The following is a 26,795-nucleotide window of genomic DNA, read 5'->3' on the forward strand; positions in this document are numbered from 1 at the left end:
CTCAAGGGGCAACTGGCTTAACTTCAATGGATGGTGGAATTGCCACAGTGTTAAATTAACTTTCTGGTTTTGTCGGTTGTATTGAGTTATCCAAGAGAATATGCTTGTTTGTAGGAAACATACACTGAAGAATTCAGGGGTGATGGAACATCTTATCTGCAACTCTCTCTCAGATGGTTCCAGAAACATATTTATAGTGTCCTGCAGCTTTGCTGTAAATATGAAATTGTTTCAATTACAAAATTAAATATAATGCAGCCAGTGTGGCTCAGTGGTTGAGCATCAACCCATGAACCAAAAGTTTGCTTCCTGGTCAGGGCACATGCCTGGGCTGGGGGCTCAGTCCTCAGTGGGCGGCATGCAGGCGGCAGCCGATTGATGACCCTCTCTCATCATTGACGTTTCTCTCTCTCCCTCTTCCTAGCTCTCTCTGAAATGAATAAAACGTGTTTTTTTAATTAAATATGAACACCTTTTCACATATTCACATAAAATAGGCTACTATAAGCAAAGGTAAACAACTTTAAAAAAAGCAAAATTAGAAAAAAATTTCCAGGCAAATGAAAAAAAACACAAAAGCTGGGGTAGCAATGCTTATATCTGAAATAATAGACCTCAAAGTGAAGGCCATAACAAGAGATACTAGTAAGGAAGACCACTTCATAATACTAAAGGGATCGATACAAGAGGCTATAACTCTGGTAAACATATATGCACCCATTACAGGAGCATCTAAATATATAAAAAAACTTCTGGAGGATATCAAGGAGAGACCGACAACAATATGATCACAGTAGGGGACTGACATCACTGGATAAATCTTCTAGACCAAAAATCAACAAAGAAACAGCAATCCTAAATGACAGTCTAAAACAGATGGAACTAATTGATATCTTCCACCCCAAAGCTACAGAATATACATTCTTTTCAAGTGCACACTGGGCATTTTCAAAGATAGACCACATGTTAGGACACAAGATAAATCTCTACAACAGTGATGGCGAACCTATGACACGCGTGTCAGCACTGACACGCGTAGCCATTTCTGATGACACGAGGCCGCTGAGGCGGCCACATGCCAAGGATGAAACATTTGCTGCTCCTGAGGATGAAACATTTGCGACTAGAGCCTTGGAGTAACTCTAGTCGCAAATGTTTCATCCTCCCCTATTAGACACTCTGTGCCGGAGGTCTGTAGGACAAAACAACAGAAGTCCGGCACAGAGCGTCTAGTTCTGGGACTTCCGGTTAAGCCGGGATCTTTGCCCTCACTTTCGCAGGGAGCAGCGGAACGCAGCGGGGGACGCATCTCTGGGGGCCCTGCCATTACCAGTAACCAAATAACAGTTAACCACAGCAACCATTATCTACTGTTCTGGGGTGTCATGGATTTCTAATCCATCATTACTGAGATAAGTGAGGGGGAGGCTGGGAGAGGCGAGGGTTTGTGGCGTGCTATGGGTGCCGTTTCCCACCATTAGAAATAGCGGCAGCCATTTTAATTCACATAAGGAACACCATCTTGCTCCATAGTGCAGACTCCATTTCACCACTATTACTGTTGTGCATCCTTATTAACCCCTATTTCTGCTTATTAACCCTGCCCTTTCCTAAAAGACAGTTATATGCACCATTTTGTGGTTAGTTAGGCTAGTTAACCCCTAATTGCCTGCAGGCCTAACAAGCTATCTATAATTCTATCTTCTGTCACTGCCCCCCTGATGGAGAACCCAAAAAATAAAAAACTAAGGTTAAGTAAAGGAAGTGGTAGTAGCAGTGGCCGACCCTTTCAAGAGACATGGACCGAGATGTATGGCTTTATAGAAAAAAATGGCAGATTATTTTGCATTCTATGTACTGAAACGGTAGTAAGCAGAACGTGGAATATAAATAGACATTTTGAAAGTAATCATTCCCAGCTCTTGGGAAAAAGTGAGGATGAAAGGAAGGAATACATTTCCAGGCAGCTACACCTTTATAAGAGCCAATCTAATTCCATCCTTAAATTTATGAAAGGCTCTACAAATTTAACATCTGCAAGTTTGAGCATTGCTCACTCTATTGCTCAGCATGGAAAATCGCTCAGTGAGGGAGAATTTATTAAAGAAACTCTCCTAAGATGTGCACCAGTTCTATTTCACGATATGCAGAATAAAGATGCAATTATTAAGAGAATATCTGAGTTACCACTCAGTAGAAATATCATAAAAGACCGAATAATGAGACTGAACACAAACGTACAACATCAATTAAAGAGAGACATAAGGAAGTGTAAATATTTCTCTCTTGATGAAACTACTGATGTCACATCACATGCTCAGTTGGCCATTATTGGTCGATATTCTGATGGTCTCACAATGAGAGAAGAGTTAATAAAGTTAGTATCAGTGTCAACAAGTAAATCAGGAAGCGAAATATGTAATATTGTTATACAAACATTTCGTGACCTAAGCATTGATATCTCTAAAGTTGTGTCAGTGACGACAGATGGGGCACCAAATATGGTGGGAAAAAAGTTGGATTTGTCAAATTGCTTACAGAAGCTATTGGACATCCGATTGTGCCTTTTCATTGTATTATCCATCAGGAGGCTTTATGTGCCAAGGCAGGATTCACCGACTTAAACGACTTAATGTCAGTTGTTACAAAAATAGTTAATTTAATAGCTGCTCGCCCCCTTCACAAGCGAGAATTTTCAGCACTTTTACTGGAGGTTGATTCCACCTACAGTGGACTGCTGATGTACAATAATGTAAGATGGCTGAGCCGAGGCAAAGTTCTTGAGCGCTTTGTGGAGTGCTTTGAAGAAATTAAGGTATTTCTTGATGATAAGGATCTGGGAAACTTTCCTCAGCTTAATGATGATTAGTGGGTCAACACCCTGATGTTTTTTACGGATCTCTCTGTTCATATTAATGAACTGAACTTAAAGTTACAAGGTTTTGGCAAAAGTATTGACGTTATGTTTGGATACATAAAAGCTTTTGAAAGTAAAGTTAAAATTTTCAAGCGAGATGTAGAAACTAAAACTTATAAGTATTATCCTCGAGTAACAAAGTATTTTGAGAAGGCCAGTGCAGCTGTACAAAATGAAATGGAACTCTTGCATATGAAGTACCAGCATGTTTTAGACTCGTTACTTGACCAGTTTAGTGATAGATTTAGTCAATTTAGAAGTCTAGAACAGACCATGAAAATAATTAAGTATCCTGATGTAGTAGTCTACAGTAGTTTGGAACTAAATGGTTTCCAATGGATGCAAATTGATGATTTGGAGATGCAACTTGCAGAATTTCAAGACAGTATCTGGGCTCAGGTGTTTGTCGACTTGAGGTCAAAACTTGAGAATCTGGAAAGGTGCCGCTTGGAGAATCAAGAGGAGTACCACTATGAACAGGAAATTTAGAGTGCCTGGAACCGACTACCAGACACTTTTAGCACCCTGAAAAATATAGCAATGGCTTTACTCACAGTTTTTCCCTCTACATACTTTTGTGAGGCCTTATTCTCAGCATTAAATAATATCAAAACCAACAAAAGAAACAGATTGACAGATGAAGTTAGTAGCGCTTGCTTGGGTCTGAAGTGTACAAAATACCAACCTTCAATTGAAGATTTAGCCAATGAAATTTAGCAACAAAAAAGTCACTAATAGGCAGGTTAGTTAAAGAATTCCCCCTCCCCCTCACTTATCTTAGTTCACGGCACCAAACACAAGCTAAATAATATCAAGACCAACAAAAGAAACCGACTGACAGATGAACAAAGAAGTCACTAAGCAGGTAAGTTAAATATTTAGTTTTTGGTTTATTAAATACAATTATATATAACAATTATACATTTATGTTATTTAGACTATAAATATCGCGAAATAATGTTTTTTCCTCAAAGTGACACACTACCCGAGTTATGCTCAGTTTTTTGGTGAAGTATGACACACCAAGCTCAAAAGGTTGCCCATCACTGCTCTACAAATTCAAGAAAACTGAAAAAACATCAAGCAACTTCTCAGTCCACAATGGCATGGAATTAGAAATCAGCTACAATAAAAACGCTCAAAAACAATCAAATACCTGGAGGCTAAATAGCATGTTATCCTACCTAATAAAAGAGTAATATGCAAATTGACCGCACCTTCACTACGCCAAGCCACGCCCACCAGCCAATCAGGGTGAGTATGCAAATTAACCCAACCAAGATGGCGGTTACTTTGCATACATACCTGGGTCCGGGGAACCTCCTCGGTACCCAGGTCACTCCCAGCCAGCCATCAGGCAGAGGCTTTAGGCTTGGGAAGGGGCCGAGCCTGCGATCGGAGGGATGGGGGTCCCCTTCCCAAGCCTAAAGCCTGGGGCAGAGGCTTTAGGCTTGGGAAGGGGCCGAGCCTGTGATGGGAGGGGTGAGGAGGTGGGGGTGGGGGGAACCACTTCCCAAGCCTAAACCGGAGGCAGAGGCTTTAGGCTAGGGAAGGGGCCGAGCCTGTGATGGGAGGGGTGAGGGGGTAGGGGTGGGGGGAACCACTTCCCAAGCCTAAACCGGAGGCAGAGGCTTTAGGCTAGGGAAGGGGCCGAGCCTGCGATCGGAGGTGCGGGTGGGAAACCCCTTCCCAAGCCTAAACCTGGGGCGGAGGCTTTAGGCTTAAGTAGGGGCAGAGCCTGAGATAGGAGATTGAGGGGGGGACATCTTCCCAAGCCTAAACCTGGGGAAGAGGCTTTTGGCTTGGGAAGGGGCTGAGCTTGGGATCAGAGGGAAGGGGAAAAAATCATTGGAAACATATCCTCAGGTGAGGATAAAAAGAAAAATAAAGAAATGTCATATTCTATGAAAGACACATCTTGAAAATGCTTCAAGAAAGTTGTCATTTTTTCATGGTGAAGGGACTGGGATCTGTGGTGATCAAAATACCTGGGTGGCTGCGGTGACTGGCAGTGGCTGCAGCAGAGGGGTGATGAGGTGGGCACCTTCCCCTGATCAGCCCGGTCGCCTCAAGCAAAGGGAAGCCAGACTGAGGCTTAGGTACGCTCCCAATGGGGAGTGGGCTTAAGCCATCCATAAGACATCCCCTGATGGCTCCCAGTATGTGACAGGAGGCAGGCTGGGCTGAGGGACCCCTCTCCAGTGCATGAATTTCGTGCACCGGGCCCCTAGTCCTATATAATAAAAGGGTAATATGCAAATTGACCGAATGGCAGAACAACCAATTGCTATGATGTGCACTGACCACCAGGGAGCAGACACTCAACACAGGAGCTGCCCCCTGGTGGTCAGTGCACTCCCACATGGGTAGTGCTGCTCAGCCACAAGCCAGCCTGATAGCTGGTGAGTGCAGCTGCCACTGCGACAGCGCTAAGGATATCCAACTGATGGCTTAGACCCGCTCCCTGAAGCCATCAGTCAGACATCCTCCGAGGGTTGAGGGACAACCCCCCCTCCCTACAGTGCACAAATGTCCTGCACTGGGCCTCTAGTTAAGCAATAATTGGGTTACCAAAAAGATCAAAGAAGAAATTAAAAAATAACCTGGAAATAAATGAAAATGAAAACAATCCAAAATCTATGGGACACAGTGAAAGCAGTCCTGAGAGGGAAGTTCATAGCACTATAGGCCTACCTCAAAAAAAAAACAAGAAAAAGTGGCAATAAGTTATCTAACACTACAAATAAGAATAGAAAAAGAACAGCAAGAAACACCCAGAATAAGTAGAAAGAAGGAAATAATAATGATCAGAGATGAAATAAATGATAAAGAGACAAAAAAAATACAAAAGATCAATAAAACCAAGAACTGGTTCTTTGAAAGGATAAAAAAGATTGATGAACTTCTAGCCAAACTCACCAGGAAACAGAGAGACCCAAATAAACAAAATCAGAGACAAAAGAAGTGAAGTAACAACTGACCCCACAGAAATACAACGGATCATAAAAAAAATCATGAAATACTTTATTCCAACAAATGGACAGCCTGGACAAAATGGACATATTCCTAGAAAAATACAACCTTCCAAAACTCAATCAGGAAGAATCAGAAAACCTAAATAGGCCAATAACTACTGATGAAATTGAAACAATAATCAAAACACTCCCAGCCAACAAAAGCCCTGGTCCGACAGATTCATAGCGCAGTTTTACCAAATATTCAAAGAACTAACACCTATTCTCAAACTATTTCAAAAAATTCAAGAGGAAAGAACACTTCCAAACTCTTTCTAAGAGGCCAGCATTACCCTATTTCCAAAACCAGATAAAGACACTGCAAAGAAAGAGAACAAGCCAACATCCCTGATGAACATAGACGCTAAAATCCTCAACAAAATTTTAGCAAATCGGATTCAGCAATACATTAAAAAGATCACACATCATGACCAAGTGGGATTTATTCTGGGGATGCAAGGCTGGTACAATATCTGCAAATCAATTAAATGTTATACTGCACCTAAACAGACTGCAAGATAAAAATCACATGATCATATCAACTAATGCAGAAAAAGCATTCGACAAAATCCAATACCCTTTTTTGATAAAAAACCTCAGCAAAATGGGAATAGAGGGATCACACCTCAACATAATAAAGGCCATATATGACAAACATACAGCCAACATCATAGTCAATGGGAAAAAGTAAAACCATTACCGCTAAGAACAGGAACAAGACATGGATGTCCGCTTTCTCCACTCTTGTTCAACATAGTACTCACTTGCAATCAGACAAGAAGAAGAAACAAAAGACATCCAAATTGGAAAGGAGGAACTAAAACTCTCATTATTCCCAGATAAAATGATACTGTGCATAGAAAACCCTAAAGACTCCATAAAAAAAGCTACTAATTTAATAAATGAATTCGGAAAAGTAGCAGGTTACAAAAATAAAACCCAAAAATCCATAGCATTTTTATACATAACTAGAAGCCCGTTGCACGAAGTTTCGTGCAATAGACTTTCCTTCACCTGGCTGCCGGCATCAGTTTTCCGCCACTACCAGTTTTCCTCTAGCCACCTGCTGATAGGAGCGCCTCCCGCCAGCGCGATCTCTGGCCTCTGGCCACCCCCCCCCCCCCCCCCCCCCGATCGGAGCACCTCCCAAAGGCTGGGGGCGGGACTCGGGGTGGCCGATGGCGCTGGCTGGAGGTGGCTAGAGGAAAACTGGTAGTGGCGGAAAACTGATGCCAGCAGCCACGCAATTGGCCACCCCGAGTTCCGCCACCGGCGCCTTCCGCCGGCCCCATGGGTCCTCCCACTGCGCTGGCCGTTTAGGCCAGTGAGAGGAGTGGGGGGCGTCCCCGCCCCCCGCTCCTCCTGTCAGCCAATCGGCCACCCTGAGTCCCTCCCCCCGCACCTCCAGCCGGCCCAATCGTGGGCGTAGCGGAGTGATGCAATTTGCATATTACCTTTTTATTATGTACAATAGTGAACTCTCAAAAAGAGAAACTAAAAAAATTATCCCATTTACTACTGCAACAAAAAAATTAAGATACTTAGGAATAAACTTAGCCAAGGAGGTAAAAGACCTGTACTCCAAAAACTGCAGAACGTTGAAAAAGAGATAGAGGAAGATATAAACAAGTGGAAGAATACACCATGTTCATGGATTGGTAGGATTAACATTAAAATGTCCATACTCCTGAAAGCAATCTACAGATTCAATGCAATCCCTATTAAAATACCAACGGCATATTTCACAAACCTAGAACAAACATTCCAAAAATGTATATGGAACCAAAAAAGACCCCAAATAGCTGCAGCAATCTTGAGAAAGAAGAACAAAGTTGGAGGACTCACAATACCAGATATCAAGCTATACTACAAAACCAGTGTTCTCAAAACAGCCTGGTACTGGCACAAGAACAGGCATATAGACCAATGAAACAGAACAGAGAACCCAGAAATCAACCCAAGCGACTATGCTCAATTAATATTTGACAAAGGAGGCGAGAGCATACAACGGAGTCAAGACAGTCTCTTCAATAAATGGTATAGGGCAGTGGTCGGCAAACTGTGGCTCGCAAGCCACATGCGGCTCTTTGGCCCCTTGAGTGTGGCTCTTCCACAAAATACCACGGCCTGGGCGAATCTATTTTGAAGAAGTGGCATTAGAAGAACATTAAGTTAAAAAATTTGGCTCTCAAAAGAAATTTCAATCGTTGTACTGTTGATATTTGGCTCTGTTGACTAATGAGTTTGCCGACCACTGGTATAGGGAAAATTGGTCAGATTCATGCAAAATAATGAACTAGACTACCAACTTACACCATACACAAGAATAAACTCAAAATAGATAAAAGACTTAAATGTAAGACATGAAACCATAAAATTCCTAGAGAAAACCATAGACAGCAAAATCTCAGACATCTCTCATAGCAATGTTTACAGATATATCTCCTAGGACAATGGAAACTAAGGAGAAAATAAACAAATGGGTCTATATTAAAATAAAATGCCTCTGCACTGCAAAAGAAACCATCAACAAAATAACAAGAGAGTTCACTACATGGCAGAACATATTTGGCAATGATACATCTGCTAAGGGGTTAATCTCCAAAATATATAGGAAACTCATACAACTTAACAAAAGACAGTCCCATTACAAAATGGGCAAAGGACCTAAATAGACACTTCTCCAAAGTGGACATACAGATGGCCAAGAGACATATTAAAAAATGCTCCAAGTCACTAATCATCCCAGAGATGCAAATCAAAAAGACAATGAGATATCACCTCACACCTCTCAGAATGGCTATCATCAACAAATCAACAAATGACAAGTGTTGGCGAGGATGTGAAGAAAAGGGAAGTTAGTACACTGCGGGTGGGAATGCAGACTGGTGCAGCCACTGTGGAAAAAAGTATGGAGTTTGCTCAAAAAATTCAAAATGAAAGTGCCATTTCACCCAGTGACCCCAATTCTAGGAATACAACCTAAGAAACCCAAAATACCAATCAGAAAGAAAATATGCACCCCTATGTTCATAGCAGTGTAATTTACAACTGCCTAACTCCCTTTTGATTCTACAGTTTTGTCAACACAGTAAATATGACAAAGAAATATGAAAATCATTGTGTTTACATAAATGATCCTGGCCAAAAAACCCACTTGAGCTATCATCATGTTCACTATTTTCACCAAAAAATTGAAGTGTTTTATAAATTTCAATTTTGTTTCATTCTGGAGTTAAATCTGGCCACACAACAAATAAAGTCTTCTCTATGTGTACTTAACGTAATGAAGACTGTCATAGAACCAAGTGAGCTAGCACTTTAAGAATACTTAAAGTGTCATCTAGAGAGGTTATTTTGTTTGTTTTTTGCTAATCCTCACCGGAGGATATTTTTCCATTGATTTTGAGAGAGAGTAGAAGGGAGGGTGCAAGACAGAGAGAGAGAGAGAAGAGAAACATCAATGTGAGACACACATCGATTGGATGCCTCCCACACATGCCCCAACCAGGGCTGGGGATTAAGCCTGCAACCAAGGTATGTGTCCTCAAACAAACTCTAACTGAGGGCCCTTCAAACCCAGGATCCTTTAGTCCATGGGCAGACACCCTATCCAGTCAGGGCTAGAGTTTATTTTTAATAGTTATGGAATCAAGTGAGGGCTAGAGTTTATTTTTTACTAGAGGCCCAGTGCACAAAATTCGTACATAGGTAGGGTCCCTAGTGGCTGCTGGCTGCCGGCCAGGGCCTCCCTTCCCCCGGCCACCTGTAACCACCGCCCACCCATGCGGTGGGAGGCCGGCTGGGGGAGGGGCTGCGGACAGTTGGCCAGCCGGCCCCACCCTAGTCGAACTCCTGGTCGAACTCCAGGTCAAGGGGACAATTTGCATATTAGGCTTTTATTATATAGGATAGTTATGGAATCAAGTGATTTAGCACTTTAAGAATATTTAAAGTACTACCTAGGGTTTATTTTTAATAGTTTTCATCTACCAATTATTGTTCTTTCAGCTCAATTCACCTAGTTTAGAGCAGTGATTTTCAACTGATGTGCCACAAGAATTTTTAACACACATAATACCTGACTATTTAAATCAGGGGCACTGACCTCTTTTTCCTGAGACTGTCAAATTTAAAAAATGACAATAGCCAATACAACAATAGCCATCCAGTGTGAATGAATCAAAATTACACCTATTTTTGCCAGAATAGTAAAAAAATATATTTTTTAGAATTTTAGTAATTAGTTTGTGTGTCATACAATGAAAAGTGTTAAAAATCGCTGGTTTGGAATATTTTAGTGACAGAAAAAAACAGAAAATAAGTAAGCCTATGTAAATTTAATCTTAATGCCTAGATTTCTGGGTATTGGAAGGGATAAACTAGAACTAAAGAGTAGAGAATGAAAAGGCAAGAAAGGCATTTCCCCTTTGATATGTATCAAATAAAAGGGAAAATAATCATTTGGGGATTTAGAATTCAATAATTGCTGATATTGGCAAAGAGTGAATAATACAACCTAGCAATGACTGAATGTCTATTTCTTTCCACAAGCACTTAAATATTTTAAGTACCTGAAACCTAACATTGGCATACTTCTACCTCTTTCCCCCTTGACTCCTCAAAAAACAGTGAACTATAACCTGTATGTCCCTAAAAGCATTTACATTTTTCATCTGATTGCAAGACTTTAATTCCTTATTCTAGAGATGAGAGTTGAATGATATTAAACTAAATAGTCAAGCAAGCCTTCATCAGACTAGATAGCAGAACAGAACTGAATTCAATAAACATTTTGTGTGCCTAAACATATCCAAACATAGAAAAAGCACAGTAAAGCACAGCATAAAATTAAAAATGGTATACCTGTGTAGGGCACTTACCATGAATGGAACTTGCAGGACTAAAAATTGCTCTAGGTGAGTCAGTGAATGAATAATGAGTGAATGGGAAGACATAGGATATGTCTGTACACTACTGTGACTTTGTAAACACTGAATACTTAGGCTACACTAAATCTATTTAAAATAGTATAGCACTGCACTACTACATCACTAGGCAACAGAAATTTTTAGCATCATTATAATCTTTTGGAACCACTGTGGTATATGTGGTCCATCACTGACACGTCATTATGTGGTACATGACCATATTTAACACTAATGGTATTCAGTTTGGAAGAGATCACTACTAATTCACCTTTCAATCTTACCTACTATTTCCTTTCAAATATCCTCCAGTTAAATATTAGTACAATACTCAGCTCTTTGAAAAGCCTCCAACTTCCTACCCTACTACATATACTGTTCTCTCATTTGAAATGCACACGTCAAAGAACATCTATTTATAGATCCATAATCATATATGTGGAAGGGATCTTACTCCACTCGCCTTAATCTGCAAGCTGGAAACTTCTGTCGCTTACTTACCTACAAAACTGGCATTCTTTCCATTACACAGTGCTTCTCCAATTCTAATATGCCCAAAAACAAACTTCACCGGTTATGAAAAACACAGATTTCCAATCCTCATCTACAAAAATCATACACTAATAATTTGGGTTAGGGCTAGAACTCACTATTTTTTAATAAGCACATCATAATAAGAAGGAAGTTAAAGGGGAAAAGAGCACGTTAAGAATATATACTATTAGCCTTAAAAAAAAAAAAAAAGTAGCCTATAGCACTTAGCACATTATCTGAAATTTTCCATTTCTGCCCCATATTGGAACCTCCAAAAAACAGCTACTCACTGCTACTTGTGCTGAATCCATAAATCTCAGTCCAAAATAGTCTCTTTCAATAAGGTCCAAGTGGTATGTAATCTGATCAAACAGCTCTTGACCTTTGGCTTTTTTCTGAAATGGCAAGAAAATAAAAGAATCAGTAAGTGCTTTGCAGGGAGGGTAGGGTGTGGGTGGAGGAGGGCAAAGGAGGGAAAATGGGGAAGCCTATCTAATAAAAGAGTAATATGCAAATTGACCATACCTCCGCTACACCCACAAGCCCCGCCCACCAGCCAATCAGGAGCAAGTATGCTACTTAACCCAACCAAGATGGCTGAGGCCACGGAGAGAGCAGGAGGCTTGAGTTGCCCCAGCGATGAAGGAAGCCAAGTTTCCACAGCCCTGGTCTGCCTTGGCCTCTGCTTAAAGCTACAAAGTTTCAATTATAGAAGATAAATAAATCCCAACAAAAATGGCTGTGGCCACGGAGCAAGCAGGAGACTTGGCTCCGCTCCAGGCTACAAAGTTTCAATTATAGAAGATAAATAAATCCCATATCCCAGGGCCTCCGCTTGGGTCGCCAGGGGGTGTGGCCGACCTGCAAACCACCGCAGGCCCCTCGCCCAGGCCACCCCACACCCCAAGGGAACCCTCACCCTGATCTGGGACACCCTTCAGGGAAAACCAGCCGGCCCCCACCCATGTACCAGGCCTCTATCCTATCTAATCTGCCTATCTAATAAAAGAGTAATATGCAAATTGACTGTCACTCCAACACACAAGATGGCTGCCCCCATGTGGTCAAAGGTGACTGACCCGATGTGGACACAAGATGGCCACCACAAGATGGCCAGCAGGGGAGGGCAGTTGGGAGGGACCAGGCCTACAAGGGAGGGCAGACAGGGGTGACCAGGCCGGCAGAGGAGGGAAGTGGGGGCGACCGGGCCTGCAGGGAAGGGCAGTTGGGAGGGACCCAGGCCTGTAGGGGAGAGCAGTTGGGGGGGGGGGGGGGACCAGGCCTGCAGGGGAGGGCAGTTAGGGGCAAACAGGCTGGCAGGGGAGCAGTTAGGCATCAACAGGCTGGCAGGGGAGTGGTTAGGGGGTGATTAGGCTGGCAGGCAGAAGCAGTTAGGGGCAATCAGGAAGGCAGGCAGGCGAGCAGTTGGGAGCCAGCAGTCCTGTATTGTGAGAGGGATGTCCGACTGCCCGTTTAGGCCCGATCCAGGTAGGATCGGGCCTAAACGGGCAGTCGGACATCCCTCGAGGGGTCCCAGATTAGAGAGGGTGCAGTCTGGGCTAAGGGACACACACACACCCGTGCACAAATTTCGTGCACCGGGCCTCTAGTATCTGTAATAATGACCAAAAAAATGACTTGCAGTATCAACAAGCCAAAATGAAGATGGTTTTAGTTATAAAGATCTCTTAAAAGAAAAAAGAAACCATTAGTTGTAATACCAAAAGTATTACCATGTAGCAGATACTATAGTTTTCTAATAAACCATTTAAGGCCAAAAGAGAATTTGTTATATCTATGTGCTCTCCTGGAGAATGTTACTTCCTAACAACCAACAAATATTACTTTGTACCTAACACTGTGTTAGGAGACACTCTTCTCTTGTCTTGTCACACACACACACACACACACACCCACACACACGCACCAGTACCAATACCCCCTCGCTGGGACTTTCTAATTATTCTTTTTATTTATTAGAGTTTATGATCTATCCTTCAAGGATTAATTTTGAGGGAGAAAGCCAGCAGCTGGCTTATTACAAGGAGCAGCAAGTTCAGTGGCTAAAGCAAAGTGAACAAGAGAAAAATGGTCAACAATGTGACAGAAAACAGCAAAAGACCATGAAATCTTAAACCCATATAGGCAATAAGACAAACTAATTCAATATTTGAACATATTTGTTCTATTAATATGATGAAAAAGAGAACTATGGATTTAGGAAGGGAAGAGACAGACCGTCATTACCAGAAATGACAAAGAAAACTTATGATTTTAAATCATACTTATAATAACCAAGTCACAAAGCACTCAACTTAAACAACAAATACAAATTATGCACAACTTTGCAAATGGCAATGACCCTACAGCAGTGGTCGGCAAACTCATTAGTCAACAGAGCCAAATATCAACAGTACAACGATTGAAATTGCTTTTGAGAGCCAAATTTTTTAAACTTAAACTTCTTCTAACGCCACTTCTTCAAAAGAGACTTGCCCAGGCCATGGTATTTTGTGGAAGACCCACACTCAAGGGGCCAAAGAGCTACATGTGGCTTGCAAGCCACTGTTTGCCGACCACTGCCCTAAAGGAACACAAAATATTTCTAAATTAAGCAGGAAACCACAGAAATTATCTGCAGTATTCATTTACTGGTATCAAACTTAAATACTTCCATGACCTTAAATCTAAGGTACAGTTCTAGAATCAATTTGAAATTCCATTAACATTCTTTTTTAAAAATATATATTTTATTGATTTCAAAGAGGAAAGGAGAGGGAGAGAGAAAAACATCAATGATGAGAGAGAACCATTGATCAGCTGCCTCCTGCATACCCCTCACTGGGGACTAAGCCCGAAACCCAGGCATGTGCCCTGACTGGGAATTGAACTGTGACCTCCTGGTCAACGCTCAACCACTGAGCCACAATGGCCAGGCTCCATTAGCATTCTTTATTTGCTTTAAAGACTAAAAGGAAACACAACTAAAAAAATATATACTCTCATCCTTATTCTGCCAAAGTATCATTTGACAGCCTCTTGAAACATGATAGTGTGTTCTGAAGAAACAAAAAATCGACTTCTGCCAACTAGATAGGTGCTCCTCAGAATAAAACACTTCTCAAGGGTGCCCTAGCCGGTTTGGCTCAGTGGACAGGTTTGGCTCAGTGGACAGAGCATCAGCCTGCAGGCCAAAGGGTCCTGGGTTCGATTCCGGTCCAGGGCATGTACCTTGGTTGCAGGCTCCTCTCCAGCCCAGGCCCTGGTCAGGACTAGTGCAGGAGGCAACCAATCAATGTGTTTCTCTGACATTGATGTTTCTCTCTGTCTTTCCCTCTCTCTTCCACTCTCCCTAAAAAAAAAAAAAATCAATGGAAAAAAAGATCCTCAGGTGAGGATTAAAAAAAAAAAACTTCTCAAGGGTATGTATTAACCCCTTAATAGAGGCTAATTGAAGGCAAACCAATAGTGAACACAAGGCATTTGCAAGTTCGTAATGTTAATAATAATCTGACCTGGCTGGTGTGGTTCATTTGATTGAGCATCATCCCATGCACCTAGAGATCTCTGATTGATTCTGCGTCAGGGCACATGCCACCTGGGCTTGATCCCCAGCAAGAGGCAGCTGATCAATGTTTCTCTTTCACATCCATTTCTTTCTCTTTCTCTCTCATTCTCTCTCTCTCATTCTCTCTCTCTCATTCTCTCTCTCTCATTCTCTCTCTCTCCCTCTCCCTCTCCCTCTCCCTTCTTCTGTAGAAAGTGAATAAAAACATAATTTTTAAAAATAATAATAATGCTTAATCTAACAAATCTGACATTTCAAAAGAATATCTCTCAAAACACGTGAGGAACTGTCACTGTGTTCCAAACCGGCCACACCACCTTACATTCCTGCCAAAAAATGGGAACAATTTTCAGATTTCTCCACATCCTCACCAAGACTTGCTATTATCTGACATTTTATTTTAGCCTTCCTAACTGGAGTGAAGTAGTATGTCACTGTGGTTTTAATTTCCCTGATGATTAATGATGTCAAGCATCTTTTCATGTGCTTATTGATCATTTATATGTCCTATTTGGAGAAATGGCCATTCAGATCCTTTACCCATTTTTAAACTGGATAATTTATCTTTTTATTGTTGTTATAACAATTCTTGATATATACTGAATACAAGTGCTTATAAGATATAAAATTATGCAAACACTTTCTCCCATTTTGTGAGTGTTTTTACTTTCTTAATGGTGTCCATTGAGGTGCAAAAAAATTTAACTTTGATAAAGTCCAGTTTATTTTTCCTTTTGTTGTTCATGTTTTTGGTGACATATCTAAGGACATGAAGTTTTATCACTATATTTTCTCCTAAGAGTTTATAGTTTTAGCTGTTTAAGTCTTTGACCCATTTTGAGTTAATTTTTATCTATGGTGTGAAGTAAGGTTCTAATTTCATTCTTTTGCATCTGGCTATCTAGTTCTCCCAGCACCATTTGTGGAAAAAACTATCCTTGCTGCCACTGAATGGTTCTGGCAACCCTGTCAAATAACAAATAATCACAGTTTTATGGATTTATTTCTGGGTTCTCTAGTCTGTTCCACTGATCTATGTGTGTCTATCCTTGTACCAGTAGCATACCACCTGGATTACCATTGCTTTACAGTAAGTCTTAAAACTGAGAAATATGAATCCTACTACTTTGTTCTTTTTCAACATTGTTTTGGCTACTCTGGGTCCCTTGCAAATGCATATGAATTTTAAAATCAACTTGTCAATTTTTACCAATAAGTCAACTGGTATTCTGATAGGAATTATGTTGAATCTAGAGATCAGTTTGGGATATATAGGGGTATATTGCCATCTTAACAATGTTAAGTCTTTCAATTTGTGCACATAAGATATTTTCTCACTTATCCTATCTAATAAAGAGGAGATATGCAAATTGACCGTCACTCCATCACAAAGATGGCGACACCCATAGCCACAAGATGGCGACGCCCAGTCCCCTCAGCCCCGCCGGAGCTCCCCAGTCCTTTCAGCCCAGCCAGGGGGGCGGCAGGTGCACCGTGTGGCCGGACCTACCCTCAGCCCCCCAGCCACCCAGGGCTGGCCCGAGGCGCAGGTAAGCCTCGGATGTCGGCTGCCCAACTGACACCCGAGGCACAGGCAACCCTCGGGTGTTGGCTGCCCAGCCGCCTAGGGTCGGCCCAAAGAGCAGGCAAGCCTCGGATGCCCGCTGCCCAGCCAACGCCCAAGGCACAGGCAAACCTCAGATATTGACTGCTCAGCTGCCCAGGGCGGGCCGAGGTGCAGGCAAGCCTTGGATGGCAGCTGCCCAGCCACCCAGGGCCGCCCGAGGCTCAGGTAACCAGGGCCGGCCGAGGCTTGTGCTGATGGCAGTGGCAGCAGCAGAGGTGTGATGGGGCATCGCCTTCCCCTGATTGCCGGGTCACCTCCCGCCCCTGAGGGCTCCCGGACTGTGAGAAGGGGCAGGATGGGCTGAGGGACACCCCCTCCAGTGCATGAATTTTCATGCACCGGGTCTCTAGTTTAAGGTATAATAATACATGGTCTATATAATTTACAGATTTCAACATCTATATCAGCAAAGTAGGTATATAAAATTATTATCTATCAGTTAATCAAATATTTCCTATTAATTTAAAATTTAGGAGATACAGAGTTTTAAAAGACAGGCTATTTAAAAGACAAGCAGTACTAAACTCATAAATCAAAAGAGTTACTGTGGCATTTCCAAAATTTTAAAATCAGATAGAAATTTCTATCTGATGTTTTTGTCATTCACTGAAAGGCATTAAAACTGTATTAGTTCTTTAAAAAGAAGAAGAAGGAAGCAGAAGGTATATAAGCCCCCAACCCGAGTTTTGAGACAATAGGAGAAGAGAAAGAAGAAAATGACCATTACTACTTCTACATATTAATTTGAAGTCCATAGACTTAATTTAACCTATTTTAATCACATATAATCCCTTACATATTGCCTGGTCAATCATCTTAATTCCATTCTGGCTTGCAACAATCACTAGTGACCCTAATCCTAATGGGAATAAGTGCTTTCTTCAATTTCCAAAATCAATTCTAAATCTTCTTTCAGAATCATACTAGACTGGTTGAGAAGCTATATCAGAAAAAGGGGAGATTTTTCTTCTCAGAAATTAATATTCCTCTGACCTATTTTTCCCTTCAGTGAAGCAGTTTAGCTGGCAGGCCAATGCCCATTTTATATCCATTCAAGCATCTAGAGTTAGTTTACTAACTCGAATTTCACCTGCAGAGCTGAAAAGATAATTGTTCTAGTTCCACAAAGAGTCAAATCTAAAACTCCTGGCTTTCTCACTGCAACTGCCTGCATGAGAGGCCAGCTTGCATTTCTGGCCTTGGTCAAGCACCACATACACCCCCTTGAGCATACCAGGCATAGGAAACCACTCTATACCAATCACTAGTCATTTGTTCCACTGCTTTAAAACCTAGTGCTGTTTCTCCTCCACAAGACACTGCCTTTTTTAAAAGCTCCTACAAATTCTACTTTCCTAGTACCAGCCTCTCCATTAATAACCATGAGACTTCATACTTCAAACATTAGGTAATAAGAAACTTCTTTCCAGTCTCTTACACAGCAATCTCAAGCTATTCACCACATACCTAATGATATTTTAACAGAATAGTACACAAAAATCTTAAGATGTTTATCAATCCTCTCTAATAATAGACAAATATGCAAATTGGCAACACCTCCGACACACCCACAAGCCACGCCCACAAACCACACCCACCATCCAATCAGAGCGAGTATGCAAATTAACCCAAACCAAGATGGCTACAGCCACAGAGAGCAAGGTTTCCTAGGTAACAGAGGAAGCCAAGCTTTCTGCCTGCCCTTGCCAGGCCTAAGCCTCCACTCAAGCTACAAAGTTTCAATTATAGAAGGTAAACAAATTCAAACAAATGGCTGCAGAATGGAGCTTGAGAGAGCAGGCCAGGGTTGCCGCCGGCAACAGGGGAAGCAAAGCTTTCTGCACCCGCTTAAGGCGACAAAGTTTCAATTATAACCCCAACACAAATGGCTACCGGCAGGCCTCGGAGGGAGCAGCAGGCTTGGCTCCGCTCCAGACTACAAAGTTTCAATTGTAGAAGGAAAATAAATTCCAGATACCAGGGCCTCCCATTGGGTTGCCAGGGGGCGTGGCCAGCCTGCAAACCACCACAGGCCCCTCGCTCAGGCCGTCCCACACCCCAAGGGAACCCCCACCTGATCCAGGTTGCCCTTCAGGGCAAACCAGCTGGCCCCCACTCCTGTACCAGGCCTCTATCCTATCTAATAAAAGAGTAATATGCAGATTGATCATCACTGCAACACACAATATAGCTGCCCCCATGTGGTCAAAGATGGCCACCACAAGATGGCCAGCAGGAGAGGGCAGTTGGGAGGCACCTGGCCTGCAAGGGAGGGCAGTTGAGAGGGACCAGGCCTGCAAAGGAGGGCAGTTGCAGGTGATCAACCCTGCAGGAGAGGGCAGTTAGGGGTGACCAGGCCAGCAGAGGAGGGAAGTTGGGGAAAAACAGGCTGGCAGCAGAGTGGTTAGGGGGTGATAGGCTGGCAGGCAGAAGCAGTTAGGGGCAATCAGGAAGGCAGGCAGGCAAGCAGTTGGGAGCCAGCAGTTCTGGATTTTGAGAGGGATGTCCGACTGCCCGTTGGATCGGGCCTAAACGGGCAGTCGGACATCCCTCAAGGGGTCCCATATTGGAGAGGGTACAGGCTGGGCTGAGGGACAACCCCCCCTCCGTGCACGAACTTCATGCACCGGGCCTCTAGTAAGAAATAAATATGAAAACTATCCTCATAAAGTATCACTATTGCAATTTCTGACAAACCTTCAAGGAGCCCTTACAGAAAGAAAATTTAAATGTGTTAAAGTCTTCTAAAATCAAAAACGCTAAAAATGTCCAGTCTAATGGAAAAGTTATTATTTATAACAATGACTTTAAAACACTTTAACCCAAGAAACCAGAAACACCAATCAGAAAGGATATATGCACCCCTACGTTCATAGCAGCACAATTTACAATAGCTAAGATTTGGAAACAGCCTAAGTGCCCATCAGCAGATGAGTGATTAAAAAACTGTGGTACATCTACACAATGGAATACTATGCCGGTATAAAAAAGAAGGAACTTTTACTATTTGCATCAGCATGGATGGAACTGGAGAGCATTATGCTAAGCAAAATAAGTCAGTTGGAGGAAGATAAATATCACATGATCTCACTCATATGTGGGATATAATGATCAACATAATTTGATGAATAAGAATAGATAAAGCCGAAACCGGTTTGGCTCAGTGGATGGAGCGTCAGCCTGCGGACTGGGTGTTCCCGGGTTCAATTCCGGTCAGGGGCATGTGCCTTGGTTGCGGGCGCATCCCCAGTGGGGGGTGTGCAGGAGGCAGCTGATCGATGTTTCTCTCTCATCGATGTTTCTGACTCTGTCCCTCTCCCTTCCTCTCTGTAGAAAATCAATAAAATATATTAAAAAAAAAAAAAAAAAGAATAGATCCAGAGACAAATGGTAGGGGAGGGGGGGTTAGAGAGCAACCAAAGGACCTGCATATTAGCATAACCAATGGACACAGAGACTGGGGCAGTGGGGGCTTGCCGGGGTGGGAATGGGTGGGGGGGAGGGGTGTTAATTGGGAAAAAAGAAGACATATGTAAAACTTTAGACAATAAAAAAAAAAACCACGTTAAGAAATCCTGTGTCTTTAATTTTATATTCCAATATTTTAAAAATGTATTAATGTACATACTTAGTATGTTCTAAATTATTCAATAATCACAATATTCATTTAAACAAATTATCCAATTTCTTAATCTCTCACTCTGAGTTTATGGACTTCCCAAGCTTATTCAACTAATATATTGTTGCAGCAACCAGGCTATCATCTCTCACAAAAAGACTTTAAAATTTTTTATTTTTGGTAAATGAATGTGCACTAAAAGAGGTTGTGGGGAGGGAAGACATTGTGGAACGTCCAAGATGCGCTCTCTCATCATATCACATACTTTACAGTGTAGCTATTCTTGTAATGCAGAATAAAGTGAAGAAAGAGATTTGCCATTAGTAAAAAACCGCCTGTAAGGAATAAGTTAACCCCTTTCAAATATTTCGGACTGTTTCACACTGTGAGTTAGGATTATTCATAACTGTAAAGAAAATCTGCCCAGCCCTAGCTAGTAGATAGAGCGTCGGACTGTGGACTGAAGGGTCCTGGGTTCGACTCCGGGCAGGGGCTCCTCCTGGCCCAGCCCCTGGTCAGGGCTTGTGCAGAAGGCAACCAGTCAATGTATTTCTCTCACATTGATGTTTCTCTCTGTCTTTCCCTCTCTCTAAAAAAAAAAAAAAAAAAAAAAAATCAATAGAAAAATCTCCTCAGGTGAGGATTAAAAAAAAAAAACCTACCCAAAATGTGAATATGATTACAATACCCCATCTTGAAATAAAGATCACAGTGTACGAAAAACCTCCCCAGCAAAAGACTTCAGGAGCAAAAAGATAGTCAGAACTGAGGAATATAAAGAAAATCCTTTTCCTCACTTCATTTCATTACAATTTCTGTAAGCATACCATGGGAGAAGTATTTGTTTTGAGGAAGGTGAGGAATGTTTTAAAAACTGCAGAAAAGTACAGAGAAATAAAGTCTTACAATATGCATATACGTATCATTCTGGTTCCCAAAGATTCTCATTGCTTTAATAATTGCTCAACAAGCATTGTGAGAAATCCACTGGAGTACACTATATACTACCATTGTAAAGAACACACACACATAAATGACTCGCACCAATAACTGCCCTATCATTTAAACATTTAAGTAACGGCCACTAATTCCAAATATATACTATCAGGCCAGGTTCCTAAGGTTACCTGATATATGTATCTGTATGTTACAGTGCCTGATCCACACTAACCCTTATTACCTATTCCCCCAGGAAGTTATCAAGTAGAAAGCTCAAATGAAGAAAGTGATCTCATAAAGAATTTGCATGTCAGTGAGACCTACGTACCGGCAAGTCCACACTAACATCAGTACCATCCAGAAGGGACACCCGACACGTGATGATGGACTTAGAATCTCCAGCTGCAGGAATGTGTGTGGCAGCTCGTTGAGCTTCTCGGAGTCGTTCCTTCTCAGCATGTTTACGCATTGACCGACGCCCAAGCGTTCTACGGAAAAATCTCAGCATTTTTGTCACTATAAAACAGGAGAGAAAAAGGTATCAGAAGGCTCCTGAATTTGCAGTTAGAAAAATGGTGTTATTTAGTAAAGTTCTGTGGCCATTCCTAAATATGTTATTTAAAAGGGCTTCTGGTCAAGTAAATTTGAAAAGCTAATTAAAACTGGCCACTTCAGAGTTTTTAAAGACTTTATATAAAATAGAATTATGGCTTATGCATTTCTAAACATAGTGGACTATTTGATAAGGAGCTGATCTGTTAGGAGAGGGTAAACATTTATGAGAGGTCTTTTGGATCACTAAATTATAGCCATATCCCCATAAACATTAGGAGGCAATGAAATACACCAAGCATGTCAAACTTGTGGCCCAGCCAATGTAATGATATGTAAGAAATCCTATATAATAAAGATATAATATGCAAGTTGACCATCACGCCCTCACAAGATGGCTGCCTACGACCAGGCCAGCAGGGGCGTTAGTGAGGGATGACCAAACGACTAAACAAGCAGGCTGCGTGGGGCAACCAGGCTGGCAAGGGGGTTAGTGAGGGATGACCAAACGACTGAACAGCAAGCTGCATGGGGCGACGAGGCTGGCGGGCGGGGGGGGGGGGGGGGGGCCGTGAGGGGCGACCAGGCCGCCATGGGGGGCAGTTGGGGATGACCAGGCCTGCGGGATCGGGCCTAAACCGGCAGTCGGACATCCCTCTCACAATCCGGGACTGCTAGCCTCCAACCTCTCACCTGCCTGCCTGCTTGATTGCCCCTTACCGCTTCTGCCTGCCAGCCTGATCACCCCCTAACCACTCCCCTGCCAGCCTGATCAACGCCTAACTGATCCCCTGCCGGCCCGATTGCCCCTAACTGCCCTCCCCTGCCAGCCTGGTCGCCCCTGCCTTCCCCTGCCAGCCCAGTTGCCCCTAACTGCCCTCCCCTACAGGCCTGGTCTCCCCCAACTGCCCTCCCCTGCTGCCCTGATCGCCCACAACTACCCTCCCCTGCCGGCCATCTTGTGGCGACCATCTTTGACCACATGGGGGCGGCCATCTTGTGCGATGGCGTGAGAGTCAATTTGCATATTACTTCTTTATTATATAGGATGACTAAATTATTAGCTGAGCTATGTAGTGTACTGTGATTACTTTCCCTTTTCTACACAACTTCCTGTTTTCTCTGGAATGAAAATTGTCTTTTTTTGTTTATTGGTTTAGTTATATGTGTTTTTCTCAAACTCTTAGTTTTGTAAATTCAAACATTAGGTTAACTTGGTAGTTTTTATGGTATTTCCGTTTTATGTGTATTATATTTTTTAAATTACTAATACCCATTTTTACTAGTATTATTTTTAATGTTCTTAATAGAGATAAGGAACAAAGTAACATTAATTTGATATTATAAAGAATTGTTTATATTAAGTAGCAGCTTAAAATCTGTAACTAATAGAATATTTGATAAAAACTTATACATAAAATACATTTGTATTTTAGTTGAAAAAAGTTATTATTTTTTATTTTTATTATGGAAGCTCAGAAGATAAATGGAACTTCTTAGGATTATTATTTTCAAAGGATACATTAGAGTATGGCAAGGTAGTCAAACTCAAAGGCTAACATGGGCCAAATAAACAAGGTTTAAGTTTATGTGGGCTGCAAAAAAACCAAAAGCTTCAATTTTCATAGAAACAAAGATTTATTTTGGTAGAGAAAGGCTGAAATAAATGAGTAATCGTTAACATAAAATAATAGAACATTTTAATAAAAATTAGTATTTTTTTCTTGAACATTAACTTACCAGACACTGAATAACTGCACCAATTAATAAGTGTAACGCAAATAAACCTATTTTTCTTGTTTTCCAAAAGTGAAATATTTCCTGTTGCGCAAACCAAACAAGTCAGTACAAGACTAATGAATGACGTGGCAATCGGCTGCTAAAATATTCGCTGCGAGTATTAGTGGAGAGAAATGGTGTGCCTGTGTGTAAGGCGAGTAAGGGAAATGAATGCAACATGATTATAGTAGTCAGTCATTAGCAAACGTTGTAGTTTGTTATTAATAACTAACTAGAGGCCAGATGCATGAATTTGTGTATGGGTGGGGTCCCTTGACCTGGCCAGTGATCAGGGCCAATTGGGGCGTGGGAGGTTGGCCGGCTGTCCCGATTTGGACTGGACGGCCAAGGGGGAGGGGCTGCGGGAGGTTGGCTGGCCAGGGGGAGGGGCTGCAGGAGGTTGGCTGCCCAGATCGGGGCTATTGGGCCAGCCGGCCAAAGGGGTGGGGAGGGGCCACGGAAGATTGGCTGTGGGAGCACACTGACTACCAGGGGCCAACTCTGCATTGAGCGTCTGCCCCCTGGTGGTCAGTGTGAGTCATAGCCACCAGTCGACTGGTCGTTCGGTCATTCGGTCGCTTAAGCTTTTATATATATATAGACTAGAGGTCTGGTGCACTACTGGGATCCCTCGGCCTGGCCTGCTCCCTCATGCAATCTGGGACCCCTCGGGGAATGTCAGACTATCAGTTTCGGTCCGATCCCCACAGGCCAGGCCAAGGGACACCACCAGTGCACGATCAGGGCCGGGGTGAGACCGTGGGAGGGCTCCAGGGTGTGTCTGGTCCGTCTCGCCCAGTCTCAATAGGGGCCGACTGGGGCTGGCCGGCAGGGAGGGACTGCAGGAGGTTGGCTGGCCAGGGAAGGACCGTGGGAAGGCTCCAGGGCATGTCCAGCTCATCTCGCCTGTCCCAATTGGCCGGACCCCAGTAGTAAGCTAACCTACTGGTCGGAGCATATGCCCTCTGGTGGTCAGTGCACGTCATAGCGACTGGTCGAACGAATGGTCAGACACCATATTAGGCTTTTATTTTTTTTAATATATTTTATTGATTTTTTACAGAGAGGAAGGGAGAGGGATAGAGAGTTAGAAACATCAATGAGAGAGAAACATCGATCAGCTGCCTCCTGCACACTCTCCACTGGGTATGTGCCCGCAACCAAGGTACATGCCCTTGACCAGAATCGAACCTGGGACCCTTGAGTCTGCAGGCCAACGCTCTATCCACTGAGCCAAACCCGTCAGGGCTAGGCTTTTATTATATAGGATTATATATAACAGGATATTACAAAAATTAAGTAACAACATTTTTATTAAAACACTAGAGACCCGGTGCACGAAATTCGTGCATGGGGGGTCTCCTCAGCCCAGCCTGCACCCTCTCCAATCCGGAACCTCTCGGGGGATGTCTGACTGCTGGTTTAGGCCCTATCCCGCAGGCCTGGTCACCCCCAGTGCCCCCCCTGCCGGCCTAGTCACCCCTCACAGCCCCCCCGCCAGCCTGGTCAATGGCCAGAGTATCCTTGGGTGAGGATTAAGAAAAGAAAAAAATAAATGTCTATAAATTAAAAGTTATCATCATTGGTCCCAGATAGGAGAGGGTGCAGGCTGGGCTGAGGGACACCCTCTCCCCCAGTGTACGAATTTCGTGCACTGGGCCTCTAGTAATATTATAAATACTAAATACTGACTTAACCATAAATGAATGAAGGGTATAGCAGAGCTAGGTGTGGACAGAGAGCTAATTACTCATCTTGTCTAGCAGGAATTCAACAGATAATTCCTAAAACTAAAAAATCAAGAAGTAGCAATAACAGCATGTTATTAAAAACTAGAGGTTTGATGCACGAAGATTCATGCAAAAATGGGCCTTCCTTCCCTTGGCTGCCGGCACCGCCTTTGCTCTGGCCCGGAGCCACCTTTCTGACTTTGCTCCGTCCCGGAGCCTCCTTTCTGCTTTCCCACACTGCCCAGAGGCCCGAAGCAGCTGGGGCAGTGCGGAACACCTGTGTCGTCGCCCCCGGCTGCTCAGAGACTGTGTATGCAAATTAACCCACCACCTTTGTTGGGTTAATTTGCATACTCACTCCTGACTGGCTGGTGGGCATTGCGAAGGTACGGTCAATTTGCATCTTTCTCTTTTATTAGTGTAGATGTGACAGTGGTTGTCTCGAGGAGGGAGAGAATTCAGGGATGCTGTTTTTCAAAAGAAGCCGTTCCATTTGATGACTCAACTAGATAACATTTATAAACTTGACAAAAATAAAAGCTAACTTTAAGTAAATACTATCACATTTAAAAAAAAGTGTCTATTGCCCTGGCCGGTATTGCTCAGTGGTTGGAGCATTCGCCCACAGACCAAAGAGTAATGGGTTCGATTCCCTGTCAATAGCACATACCTTGGTGCAGGTTCCCCAGCTGTGGTAGTGTGTGCAGGAGGCAATCAATTGATGTCTCTCTCTCACATCCATGTCTGTCTGTCTGTCTCTCTCTCTCTCTCTCTCTCTCTCTGTCTCTCTCCCCACAACTCCTTCCCTTCCACTCTCTCTAAAAGTCAATGGCCAGAGTAGCCTTGGGTGAGGATTAAGAAAAAAATAAATGTCTATAAATTAAAAGTTACCATCATACATATATTACATGTATGGATATTCCTACATAATTAGGTAAATTGGAAAAGCCATAGTACTTGTCATTTGTACATTCATCTGCTTAGATCCTAAGGAAATAACTAAAATTTTAGATAGCTTTCAAGTTTATTAAGCATCCATAAATAACATCTGGCTCCAGTCTCTATCTCTCCAGGTGTTTTTTTCAGGCACTGCTCCTTTTGTGCCTTGCTATCCGGTCTCATTTCAGCTGTCTCTGAAAGGTCATACTTGTTATCCCAGACTTCTGTCAGAGAATTGTTCCTTATTTCTATTAACTCAACAACTCTACCTACATCTCCCCCGAGAAACAATTAGTTCTAAACCCTGAAAATATTTTACTGCTTCACTAATCAGATATTAATTATTCACCTGTTTGTCTCCTTTACTGTAAGCTCCTTGGTGAAATAATTCCTACTTTGAATAGCGAGCCACCTGGCACATTTCATTATCAAGTACAACAAATGTTTAGTAAACTAGAGGCCTGGTGCACGAAATTTGGCACTGTGGGGAGAGGGGAGTCCCTCTGCCCGGCCTGCGCCCTCTCGCAGTCCAGGACCTCTCAGGGGATGCCCACCTGCCGGCTTAGGCCAGATCCCCCCGGGGACCTGGCATCAGCCGACACGCAGACATCCCTCTCGCAGTCTGGGGCTCTCGCAGTCCAGGACCCCT

At 42.8% G+C, this 26,795-nt stretch overlaps 1 protein-coding gene across 6 annotated transcripts in view; it reads right to left on the bottom strand.

Annotated features, from left to right (window-relative positions):
- Positions 1 to 21,654, bottom strand: part of EPB41L5 (erythrocyte membrane protein band 4.1 like 5) — a 176,515-nt gene extending 154,861 nt beyond the window's left edge. For all 6 annotated transcript variants that reach the window (XM_054723369.1, XM_054723367.1, XM_054723368.1 and 3 more), the window contains exons 1-2: positions 21,475 to 21,654; positions 11,684 to 11,788 (exon numbers count right to left, since the gene is read on the bottom strand). In XM_054723369.1, coding sequence (XP_054579344.1) covers positions 11,684 to 11,788; positions 21,475 to 21,654 — 285 coding nt within the window. The remainder of the gene's footprint in view (positions 1 to 11,683; positions 11,789 to 21,474) is intronic.
- Positions 21,655 to 26,795: the final 5,141 nt, after the last annotated feature.

Source organism: Eptesicus fuscus, chromosome 11 (genome assembly GCF_027574615.1).
Source record: "Eptesicus fuscus isolate TK198812 chromosome 11, DD_ASM_mEF_20220401, whole genome shotgun sequence".
Classification (NCBI taxonomy): domain Eukaryota; kingdom Metazoa; phylum Chordata; class Mammalia; order Chiroptera; family Vespertilionidae; genus Eptesicus; species Eptesicus fuscus.